This window comes from Salmo salar, chromosome 11 (genome assembly GCF_965601325.2).
Source record: "Salmo salar chromosome 11, fSalSal1, whole genome shotgun sequence".
NCBI classification, from domain to species: domain Eukaryota; kingdom Metazoa; phylum Chordata; class Actinopteri; order Salmoniformes; family Salmonidae; genus Salmo; species Salmo salar.
In genome coordinates this window covers 104,924,868-104,937,767 of record NC_138301.1, presented here as the reverse complement: position 1 = coordinate 104,937,767, position 12,900 = coordinate 104,924,868, and the positions used below count along the sequence as shown (strand labels likewise).

The 12,900-nt window shown below is 39.5% G+C and overlaps 2 protein-coding genes across 3 annotated transcripts in view; both read right to left on the bottom strand.

Annotated features, from left to right (window-relative positions):
• LOC106563498 (pyruvate carboxylase, mitochondrial) overlaps positions 1–4,332 on the bottom strand; it is a 119,654-nt gene extending 115,322 nt beyond the window's left edge. Inside the window, exons 1-2 of one of the 2 annotated variants that reach the window (XM_014129149.3) lie at positions 4,029–4,326; positions 3,487–3,566 (exon numbers count right to left, since the gene is read on the bottom strand). The gene's annotated coding sequence lies outside the window, so the exon portion shown is untranslated. Of the gene's footprint in view, positions 1–3,486; positions 3,567–4,028 lie in introns of both variants that reach the window. The other variant, XM_014129148.3, reaches the window with a different exon arrangement.
• A 2,033-nt stretch (positions 4,333–6,365) lies between these two features.
• Positions 6,366–11,392, bottom strand: LOC106563500 (calmodulin-1). Its single transcript, XM_014129151.3, has 6 exons — positions 11,007–11,392; positions 9,678–9,708; positions 9,436–9,579; positions 9,160–9,266; positions 8,788–8,923; positions 6,366–7,713 (listed from the first exon to the last, which is right to left on the bottom strand). The coding sequence occupies exons 1-6, from the start codon at positions 11,007–11,009 to the stop codon at positions 7,685–7,687; spliced, it is 450 nt and encodes a 149-aa protein (XP_013984626.1). The 5' UTR covers positions 11,010–11,392; the 3' UTR covers positions 6,366–7,684.
• Between the last annotated feature and the right edge of the window lie 1,508 nt (positions 11,393–12,900).

Sequence of the window (12,900 nt, the reverse complement as noted above, 5' to 3'; positions counted from 1 at the left end):
TTTAGTGGTTACTGGAATTCTTAGCATTTTGGTTCTCAGTTTCCGATTCCTTCCCCATGTATAAGTGAAAAGCAGGCTATATGGCACATTTGTATGTAAATAGCTAATTTACTTTCGACCAAGTGATCATAATCGTCAGGCAACCAATTTTTTTTATTTTTTATAAATAATAAAAATTAAAAAAAGGACTCCCAACTTACCGATGGGCAAGTGCCTTTCAGAATGTAAAGTCAATCCCTGTGACAACCCAACCTACAGCATAGACCTAGGGCCCTAGTGACATTCCAAGGTTTCACTACTACCATTTCACTGTTCTTATCCAAATATTGCCAATATGTCACTCACATAAATACATGGGCCTAAACATGGCCATCAATACCCTGATGACTTAAATGGGCCACGACAGGCCGAACAAGGAGGTTGACATGTTCCATACAGTCTACATGTAGACAGGCTTAGTGTCTGTGCTGGTCTTTCCCACTACACAGACATACCAGAGTGGTGAGGCAATATACTACAACATGTTGGGGCAATGAATTGGTCTTAAAACCAGATGACTGAACACGCATAAAAACACTCAGTTCAACAAACACTGATGTGGCATATAGTAAATGGTTACCAGTTGGCTGATAGCCAACTAAGAAAAACAAAAGTTGTAGCCTGTTTAACACCATCATTACACAAGTTTAGTTTTATTCAATTTAGAGGCTGAATCCTAAAGATTCTGGAACACAGTAGCCAGGACCTAGGCTACTTGTGTTGATAGCACTGAATATAACCAGAGTGCAAGTGTAGCAAGTTGAGGTTGTTGGGTAAACAACCCCACCATGCAGTTATAAACATACATGAGATATGGAAGTGGTGTTGAAGAAACAAAGCCTCAACTTTATCAACTCATCTGGAACTGATAGGACATGCTCTTCACAACAAACACCAATCAACAATTCATTTTAGATTCTGGAAACATGGTGAGTAGGTTAAATGCATTTTATTTTCTTCACGATTTGCCCGCAATAATCTTTACAGTAACTACACAATTGTAGTACAAGGAGTCCATGTCATAGACTACCATTAAAAATAGGAGAATGACCTCTAACCTAAGAAGTATTGCAGGAAGCCTACCTTTGACAAGGTAGCTGGACAGATTTCTGCAATAACAACAATTCCTGCTCAATTAAGCAATACTTGCAGAAGAGACATTTTCAAACCTCAAAAGATCTAAGCTTGAGTGGAGTTCTATGACATGTTGCATAGATCCAGCTATATGAAAAGTGCACTTTCTTTAACCAAATCTGCATTCTGGATGTAAATTGTATGTTATAGAAGAGTCCACACTAATTTTAGTTTTTTTTTGTTTAGAAAAATGTACCCCAACCAGCAATGGACTTCCTATTCTCATTTTGCAGTGCCAGGGAGTGGATAAAACAATAAAAGCTCCAAAAACACCCAAGTATCTCATTTTAGAACTACAACGCTCTCAGTAGTGATGCAGGTCTTTAGATGTTGTACACATTAAAATTGTGTGATTACTAACTTCAGCCGCAATGTTAAATACCATTTTGTGTGACTCAAGCCATACTTTTGAGTACTCATGCTACACAGAGAAGTATCACAAGTGGATAGGGGGGGAAAATAAATTAAAATCACTCGAATGGCACAAAATGGAATATAACATTGCAGATACCCCTCGGAATGACAATTTCACATGCAGGTCTTGTAGATGTATGACTATACTGAGAGCATTGCTGTTTCTAGAAGGATGTATTTAGGTGTTTTTGTGCATGTTTTATCCACACCCTGGCACTGCAGAAAAAGCAAAAATTTGTTGAAAGTTCAAGTAAAAAAAAAAAACATTAAAATTAAAAAAAAAAAAATTAAAATAAACAAATGAAAAATAAATCGCAAAAAAAGTGTCTCTTCTATAACATGCCATTTACATCCAAAATATAGATTTTAAAAAAAAGTTGAAATCTCTTTTAAAGGGATACTTCTAGATTTTGGCAATGAGGAAAGTGCAGTTTGAAGTTGCTAACTACCACAGACATAAAAATGTTATCCACTAGGTCATCCGACTCTGGGAAAGTAGATAAAGGACTTCATTGCTAAAATCCTCAAGTAGGCTGTTGAAGGGATTGATCAGCCAGAATCAAACTTAAGACAGTACATGCAAATACACTGCAGGTGGAAAACAAATAGGCTAGCACAAAGAGCATGCCATATTTGAACAGTCTCTTTCCCAGCGATGTGTTTAGTAAGCTGTAAGCCTGGGTAACTTGAACCTAGGCCTAAATGCCATTGGTAACCATGACATTCAAAAACCAAGTCTAGCAATGTTGCAGACTGAAAATGTAGGGACAGCTATAGTCCCTAAGATATTTTTGTATTGATGCAAACCTATGTCCCATCTGTTGCAAAAGTTACATAAAAAAATGTGAACTTACTCTACCCATTGTCAGCTGATTTCTGCCTGTGGAAATTTATCCACAAGAAAGTATTATTAAACCAACTTCAAAATGCAGGTGTCTGTGTGTGGCTATTATGACTTGTCACCTAAGGCACGTTACGTACACAAGACAGAAGTAGCCTTCATGTAGGCATACTAACTGAAGTCTTGCAGATATTTACATGGTTTCGCACATGTGCCAGATGATAGAAATTTCAATGGCAGTAACAGCACACTATAAAGTTGGGTAAGTAATACTGTCCTTTGGCTATTTTTTTCAAATTTTGACCCGAATAAAGACAAAGCGCACAGACAACCGGCAGAGTAAGTAAAAATGTGATTTTGTTCAACAATCTGATTTGTAAGTAAACTTAGTGTTTGCAGTGCTTTATTTCAGATTAGAAACCGTGTGGTTAGAGCCCTGAATGGCTGAAAGCTGTGGTACATCAGACCATATACCACAGGTATGACAAACTTTTTTTTTTACTGCTCTAATTACGTTGGTAACCAGTTTATAATAACAATAAGGCATCTCGGGGGTTTGCGGTATATGGCCAATATATCACGGCCAAAGGCTGTATCCAGGCCCTCTGCGTTATGCACAAGAACAGCTCTTAGCCCTGGTATACTGGCCATATACCACACCCCCTCAGGACTTATTGCTTAAGTGTATACCAGAATGCTGGTATCACAGTCTGATTTATTAGGCATGGACAGCAGTTGGTAAGATATGAAAAAAGTAGAAACCATAAGGAAATGTCACAATAGATGGTTGGGACACTAATGCACAATAAAGGCTATGCCACCGCAGGATTCTTCAGACTGGTCCTGTATACCCAAGCCAAGGGTCTGGCCTGCACCTCGGACTTGTCTACACACCTCATGGGTCCCGAGGACAATAATTGAAAAACACTGCTAGGTCTATGTATCAGAATGAGTCAAAAGGAGTCCAAAAGTTACGCATTGTTACATGCTATAAACTAGATTTTATAAGAGAAACCTTTCCAGACATTCCCACAGATTCATTCATGTGCATGTTGTACCTGTCCAGACAGTTGCTGTTCCACTGAACTCTTGACCGATTCACCAGTGCTTGGTGTAACACCAAAGTCAAGGTTCTTCACTGATAGAGAGAACAAACAAATCAATCTCAATCAATGTTCTCACGTTTGACGTCCATTCGGAGTATTATTTGTCAGTCAGAAGATAGCGAATACGTGCATTACTAGTTTTTACTAGAGTCCAAAAGGGCATTGTCGCGGATAATTCTAAATGGCTAGCTATGTGGAAATGTCACCATCATTTGTGGGAGATGTCGGCTGCATTGTCCACTATTGCTCGGTGCTTAGTATACAGCCACCTCACAGCTAACTAACTTGCATGCAGAAAGGGCTACAGTAGCTGGCATAGCTAACTAGCTAGCTAGCCAACCAACTGTTAACTAGCTAGCAGCTCTGTACCTGCATGTAAAAACATAGTATGATGGATGGATAGATATTGGCCAACTACCACGGTATAAGCAACAAACAACAACAAAAAAATCTATTTTTCTCTAAGACTTTGCAATGCAAAAATAAAAACTTACCTTTCGGTCTCAAGTCTACAGTAGAACGCGTGAATCACTGAGGCTTTAAAGTCTACCAGCTAACGTTCAGTGGCTATCTGACGTTAGCATGGGTGTTGGTGTGGCGCTTTTGACTGTCGCTGGCAGTGCGCTCTTCTCTTCAATCAGCGTAATTTGATCTAGCTGGTCTACCTCAGTGCATGTGGCTTTTACGATTTTTCTGTGCACCCTAGCTAACTGTCCTCCTTGATGGCTGAAGAAAGTCTGGTGTTACAATGAATGGCTTGCTGTCTATTGAAATAAGACATTTAAACCCATTCAGATGACTCGCCCACCCCTTGGCTACCTGCTATTGGTTAGCTTGTTCATTACGTCAATTTAGTTTCAAGGGGTGTATTCTTTCCACTGATTCTGTTGTAAAACGTTTCGCAAACGAAACGAAACGGGGAGAAACCTACCTGAATTTGTCCAATAGAAACTCTCCTTTAAGTTGAAAAACGAAACGTTTTGTAACTGTTTGTACTATTCGTAAAACCCAACGTCAATCAATACACACACACGCACCTGTTCAGCTATTGGTTGACGGGGTAGAGGAATTGTGCAAGGGGTTTATCATAAAACAGCCAGCTAATACCACACAGCACTGTGAAACACAAATGGTGACATTTTTAGAGTAATTACAACATTGCGCTGTTATTCATTCTACATTAAAAAAAGATGTACAGTGCATTCAGAAAGTTCTCAGACCCCTTCACGTATTGTACATTGTTTCATTACAGCCGTATTCTAAAATGGATTAAATATTATTTTTCCCCCATCAATCTTCACACAATACCCCATAATCGCGAAGCAAACACTTTTTTTACATTTTTTTTTGCAAATACCATATTTACATAAGCATTCACTCTTTACTCAGCACTTTGTTGAAGCACCTTTTGTAGCAATTACAGCCTTGAGTCTTCTTGGGTATGAAGCTACAAGCTTGGCACACCTGATTTGGGGAGTTTATTCCATTCTTCTCAGCAGATCTTCTCAAGCTCTGTCAGGTAGGATGGTGAGAGCTGCTGCCCAGCTATTTTCAGGTCTCTCCAGAGATGTTTGATTGGGTTCAAGTCCAGGCTCTGGCTGGGCAAGTCAAGGAAATTCAGAGACTTGTCCCACAGCAACTCCTGCGTTGACTTCGCTGTGTGCTTAGGGTCTTTGTCCTGCTGGAAGGTAAACCTTCGCCCCAGTCTGAGTTTCTGAGCGCTCTGTAGCAGGTTTTCATCAATGATCGCTCCATTCATCTTTCCCTCGATCCTGGCTAGTCTCCCAGTCCCTGCCACTGAAAAACATCCCCACAGCATGATGCTGTCACCACCATGCTTCACCGTAGGACTGGTGCCAGGTCTCCACCAGAGGTGACGCTTGGCATTCAGGCCAAAGAGCTCAATCTTATTTTCATCAGACCAGAGAATCTTGTTTCTCATAGCCCTTGAGTCTTTAGGTACCTTTTGGTAAACTCCAAGCAGGCGGTCATGTGCCTTTTACTGAGGAGTGGCTTCTGTCTGGCCACTCTAACATAAAGGCCTGATTGTGGAGTGCTGCAGAGATGTTTGTCCATCTAGAAGGTGCTCCCATCTCCACAGAGAGCTCTGTCAGTGACCATCAGGCTCTTGGCCGTTCTCCCCTGATTACTTAGATTGGCCGGCGGCCAGCTCTAGGAAGAGTCTTGGTGGTTCCAACTTTCTTCCATTTAAGAATGGATGAGAGGCCACTGTGTTCTTGGGGACCTTCCATGCTGCAGACATTTTTTGGTACTCTTCCCCAGATCTATCCCTCGTCACAATCCTGTCTTGAAGCTCTACAGACAATTCCTTCAACCTCATGGGTTGGTTTTGCTCTGACATGCACTGTCAACTGTGGGACCTTATATAGACAGGTGTGCCATTCCAAATCATGTCCAATCTATTATATTTACCAAGGTGGACCCTAGTCAAGTTGTAGAAACACCTCAGGGATGATCAATGGAAACAGGATGCACCTGAGCTCAATTTCAAGCCTCATAGCAAAGGGTCTGAATACGTATGTAAAAAATACATCTGAAAACCTATTTTGCTTTGTCATTATAGGGTATTGTGTAGATCGATGAGGAAAAACATGAATACATTTTAGAATAAGGCTGTAATGTAACAAAATGTCAAAAGTCAAGGGGTCTGAATACTTTCTAAATGCACTTTAAATGAAAGGCAGGAATCTTGGTATAGAAACACTGGTCAAAGAGTTTAATTAGCAATGGAATGCATAATCTCTCATTCTCCTCCAAACCAGCTGACAACTTTAAAGGGCAGGGGAAAGAACATGACAACTGAACTGGCAAAGTATTCCATTATTTATTTTTTTAACAAAGATCATTAACAGAAAGACAACATTTATGGACAGTAAAAAAGTAAACTGAGGAATGGGAGGGGGAAACTAAAATATGGATGACAACATGAAAGGTTGTCAAGTTAAATATGCAATATGGCATGATCAGATAGGACAGCGACAACAGACCATGACTTCACATACACACAAGTTCAGTACAAAACCACAAGCAGCAGACTCAAACAACTTGTATTCACCCTTCCACAGGTAACATATTTTCAAAAATAGACAGGGAAATGCATTTTCTTGTACAGAGTTTCCTTTAAAACCACAATTACAAGGTGAGTGGCATTTGCTTGGGGAAGTTGTTCAGAGTGTGTTTGAAGTTCATTGCCACTTATGTCATAACCATAAAAAAATAGTAATGCCTTACATCTTTACGCATAAGTGAAATCTACATGAAATCATTATTTGATTGTTAAAATAGCATAAATCATTTCAAACAAGACTGGTGGTGCTGAACAGAAAGACCAGGGGCATATTCATTAGGGAAACCAATTAACATTTAATAACCAAAACACAAGTTATTCTGTTTTCAGTTTAATCAAAAACATTTTGCAACAGAAACAGCATAATGAACACGTCCCTGCTCTAGCATAAGAAAATCTTCAAATGTTTAACATCAGGTCATAACGGAGATATGCATACAGCACGGCACAGGGGAGTGCTTGGACAACCATGTCTGCTATACCCAAATGTTCAACTTTGCAGCCAACTAATCATGAGTTTGTAAGCATGCATTTAAGTCTGGGTATATGCTTAAATAGAAATGTGTTACAATTTCAAAGAAACATGAATTTTGTTAACATTTTAAAAAAATGACCAAAACATGCGCATACACACATGGAAGTACATTACGGTCTATTTTATAGTTGAAATCCTGTCATCTCCCATCATGTTAATCTTTTGCACTTCTAAAAGATAGCAAATATCTACAACCGTAAATTGCATGAGAATAGACCATGTAATAAACAATGCAAGCAGAGTAGCACAAAAATATTCCCAAAGAAACACAGCATGCATTTCTCTTCCCATATACATTTTAGCTAGAAATTGTTCAATATTTTACTTGAGAGAAAAAAAAGAAATGTCAAAGAAAAGAGCAACAATGAAAGAAAACAGATTATGCAGATGAGTGAATCAAGCAAAATGGACAAAGGGGGAAAGCAACCAAATGCAAAGCAAAAAATAAAAGGACAGTCGAGTGTTGACAGTGAGTGTGTTGCCCTCTGTTTGGTCTTGTGGTGAAGGGTTCTTTTGGGTTTACGGTATTATTTTGCCGTCATCATCTGCACAAATTCTGAAAGACAAGATTAGAACCAACATTTGGAGGACAGAGGAGGCATACATTACATTGGCAAATGGTTCTCCATTCTATAAGATACCACTTGTGTCTTAGCTGACAAGTGATCGACACACGGCACAAGAGAAACCCAAAGAACAGCGGGACCCAAAAATTTGGCCTAATGTGTCTCCAAAATATCAAGCACGGAAGAAATGCAATACCCAACAGGAATTGAGCCTGACCATATTTGAGACAGTGATTTAAAGTTTATTTTATTACAAATATTTGGGAGCCATCTCCACAACCACGAGTTAACAGAATCTAGACTGCAAATTGATGTGCAAGTTTTTGAAGGGGCTGTTCATTAGTATCACAAATAAGTGTGGTATTATGCCATGTTTAATTTTTCAGAGCTGTATTCTGTTGTCCATGCCTCGAGTGGTGGTTGAGAGCAAGGCTGAGGACACTTCGATATCTTGATGTGAAGATCAAATGCATTTCTGCAGCTGCGTGCCATTCATTACGTTCTTCAATGTTTTACCTTTTCATGCGCATGGCCCGACAGATTACCAACACTGATATGATCAAAGGGGATGTGGTGGTCAAAAATAAAATGTTCCCTTTTACAGTAACAATTGACTCAGCCACTCCATCTTGCCCAAACAGAGGAATGAGAACAACGGTCTAACTGCAGCACTAATACCTAAAACAACCTGCTTTATTTTTTGCTATGAAGACAAAATAAGGCAAGCTACAATGCATGTTGTTGAATGGATTAAATTGGGTGACAGCATTCGTTTTGTACTTTTCTTGGCTTGTGAATGGACAATTAAATTGTCTGACTAATATACAGTGTTGTTCAGGTTAACAGGAACCCAACTGTTAAATAGACAATGCTAACCGACAAATTCCAGATGTTACGTTCATGTCTAGAAACGATGCAGCTTTAATAATAAAATTAACGTTAAAAAAATTATTTTAGCTAACCCTAATCTAATTCTCCTAACCTGTTACTTTAATTTACCGAACCTCCTGCATAAATGATCCTAGTTTGTTAAGACTAGATAGAGAGAAGACGGGAAAACTGACCTTCGTAGTTGACCTGTCCATCTCCATCGATATCAGCCTCCCGGATCATCTCATCCACCTCCTCGTCTGTCAGTTTCTCACCGAGGTTTGTCATAACGTGACGCAGCTCTGCAGCACTGATATAGCCGTTACCATCCTGCAACAAGAAATCAATTCTTTTTTTTGGTTTGAATTCAGTGTTTACCAACATGCAGATCTTATTACTGAGCAATTTCTGAATATTAAATGTCAAATAATTATGCATTTTGAAACTCTGGAGAGGTTTGAGACAGAGCTATTGGGAGTGATGAAACCCATTGGTTAATATTTGCACTACTATGACTTGCCACGTTAAGATTATTGAAAAGTCTTCCATTCCTCAGTTTAGCTGACCTTGTCGAAGACTCTGAAAGCTTCTCTGATTTCCTCCTCACTGTCAGTGTCCTTCATCTTCCTCGCCATCATGGTCAGGAACTCAGGGAAGTCAATGGTTCCATTTCCTGTGGATGACAGAAAAATGCTGTCACAGGAACAAGTGGTTTATTTTTTTATCAGATATTGCATCAGAACATTATCAACACCCTCCATTGTGTGCATAGTCTGCGTTTGTGTGTTAATCTGAGGGGGAGAGATGGAGAGCATTTGTGCTAGTGTTTGTAAGTCTCTCACCATCAGCATCCACCTCATTTATCATGTCCTGCAGCTCGGCCTCTGTGGGGTTCTGTCCCAGCGAGCGCATCACTGTGCCCAGCTCTTTGGTGGTGATGGTGCCATCTCCATCTTTATCGAACAGCGAGAAGGCTTCTTTGAACTCTGAATGAAAATTTTTTGAAGGTCACTCTCCACATCCATAATGCTGACTAAAGCATCTAAACACCTTGGTAATGTTTAAGCAAATACAGCCATCTTACCGGCAATTTGTTCCTCTGTCAGTTGGTCTGCCTGAAAGCAAAAAAAACAATATCATGAATGACACCTTTTGATTTTGGATTCCCCTTTTTTGCACTTGAAGGAACTTCAACTAATTTCTTTCAAATGCCACCCACAATATTCTAACCAAATAGTTAATTATAATATCATAGGCTGCATAAAAATTACACAGGAAAAAGTATAAGTAACGAGCGTTAGCTACTTGTAATGTAGAACACATGGCTACCTATACGTCCATCTTCAGTTGCAACATCGCATTATTAGCTAGCTAGCGTGCTAGCGAGTGATGTTCTGTCTAAAAATGAGTCCGTCTTGCACCATATTTGCCCCAATGTTTGATCAGGCTACCGCACAGTGCCCTAGAAAGCAACACATTGGATCAGGGGATATCCCACTGGAAATGAAATTAGCCAGAACAATATATAGTAACGTTGCTTCACCAAGTTCGGAAGACATTGAAGAAGCTAACGTTAGTTGACAACATTTTGAGGAACCCAACTGTTAAATAGACAATGCTAACAGACAAATTCCAGATGTTACGTTCATGTCTAGAAGCGATCCAGCTTTAATAATACAATTAACGTTAAAAAAAATCATTAGCTAACCCTAATCTAATTATCCTAACCCGTTACTTTAAATTTCCCGAACCTCGTGCATAAATTATCCTAGTTTGTTACGAAAATTCACATTGGACGTTAATTTGAAGAAAGCAAGATACTTTCTAGACGTGACCAGCTCTCAGGTCCAGCTAGCTAGCGTTAACTACCTGGCTGGCCAAAATAGTTAACTACACAAAACTAGTTAACTAGCGACTGTACAGGTAAATTAACTAGCCTGGAAAACTATCGAATGTTAATGTGGAACAAAGACGACACCAAGCCAATGTGGATACTTTCGACAAACAGCCATACTAACTTTAGCTAACGTTACAGTAGTTAGTTTCCTCGTCGTAGCGGAACTGGCTGTGTATGTCGGACACAACTAACATTAGCCTTATTAACGACTGGATTGACGCAGATCTAACTAGCTACCACATTGATAATACATGTAATTAACGTTACTGTATCTCGTTAGCCATCATCACAATGTTGTGAGTAACCAACAGTCTGCTGTGCTTCGCTAACTAGCTAATCAACCGCCCAGTTAGAAAGCAACCAAGCCAACACACTAGCTAGCCATGTAGTGTAGCTTGCTAGTTAGATTGCTCTAGTACTGTACCTGGCTAAACAAATGACATGTATTAGAGCCAATTATATTAATCCAAAATGTGCATTTCATTTTTTTTTAAATGTACAGGAAATGGAACTTACCATTTCGTTATGTTGATTTGATCTTACTATCTACTGTACCTAACAACGACTTTGTAAATATGATAATCAAATTTTCCACAGTCCTACGCGCCCTTTGCCGCTTCAAATTGTGTATCAATCCGCTTTGGTTTAGATTTTAAACTGGACACTGCACTCCCTAGCAACTATGGTGTCCGCGCACCGAATATATATATATACAATTTTGATTTATCTGCAACGTGGACTATTCTCAATTTTATCCTTCACTTAAAAGTCGCGTTTTAAAGTATCCAATCGTCGAAAACTTTTGTATTTGAAAACCAACTACATAATGCTCATTCTCTATTTCCTTTTTCTTTGGAAATGTAAATTCTCTCATGTCTTTGTTTATATGAACTAGCCCAGGACGTTATATAGAGAGAGAGGTCAACGGCGCACATCAGCTGACCCAGTAAACCGGACTAGATTGGTTTTCAACCACCTGCAATGCGTCAGGGAGTGTTTCCACTAGTTACCACAGCATAAAAATTCATGAAAAGAAAAACTTGCGTTTTGGTCTTAATTTAAGATTTGCAGTATGGTTTAAAATCACATTACGATAAATTGTAGAAATGGGCGGGGTTTATGACGTTGTGGCTGTGGTAACTAGTGATGACCATAAATCTTCCAAGGGAGTGTAAAGGCTGTTCCATACTTAAAGGGATAGTTCAGGATTTTGTCAATTAAGCCCTTTAGAGTCAGATTACATTTTTGCTATAGTAGAAGGGCCCTGTTTAGGGATAGAATACCTGTAGGCCCTAAACTGTGCATGTCTAGACTAGAGAACAATGAAAATGCTCTTGAGAACAATTTGAGACTTTGTAAGTTTTGAAGTCCAACTCAACACAGAACAGATTAATTTAGAGCCAATGTGATCCCAAATAAGAAAAAGAGTTTGAGGTAGACAAATGAAGAGCTAGAAACCCCTTTGCAATTCCTGGAAGGTATTGGTATTTTCGAATCCTCATTAGCTGTTGTGAAAGCAGCAGCTACTCTTCCTGGGGTCCACACAACACAAAACATTAGACAAGAACAGCTCAAGGACAGAACTACATCAAGGTTGATGGCTAGCACCCTCAGGACTACCCGACACAGAAAATCAGACAGGAAGAAAAAGCCTTCATAAATAATCCTTTTAAGATTCCATTGTTGCTTTCAGCATCAAGGTCTTATCTCTCTGCTGAAATGTATGTTCAGCAGATCTGGTGTCAGTGATGAAGCTCCATTTTCATACCCCTCCGTCAGACTGATGCATTCTCCCCTAAACACCCCCCCATTTCCATCACTCATCCTTACATGACAACTAAAACCATTATGAGATCGGTGTAGTGATTAGATCAGACATCCATTCAAAAGCATAGAATGCTTTTCAGTATTCTAACAGTGTGCACCATTAAAACCCAAGTAAGGGGTAGTTTGCCATGTGAGTGTTTGTGATACAAGAGGTTTAGTAGTTTATACACGAACCACACTAGTAGTACATAGTGTAGGGTTTTGGGACTTTGTGAATAGTGTCAAGCAGCAAAATTAAAACCACTTCATGGAGAGTGCACAAAGGATAATCTTTCCCCCCCCTTTCTAATAGAAAGCAACTAGGCCAATGGCGTGTACATGATTGTGCCCCCCCCCCCCCCAGTCCCAGCTAATTTTTATTATAGATTAATACTCAGATGCATATATTTAGTTCAGTACTCAATCACGAGCTCTTGACTAACTTTTGTGGGTGCAAACAGGAGCAGTCACTGTCTTTCTATAGCAGCGTTGATAGATAAATGTTTAAGTAGTGTCAAGAGTCAGGAGAGACAGAGCTCCCTGCATGTACCATGTTTAAATACAGCCCTGTAAGCGACACCTGATACCAATAAGAGATGTTCCA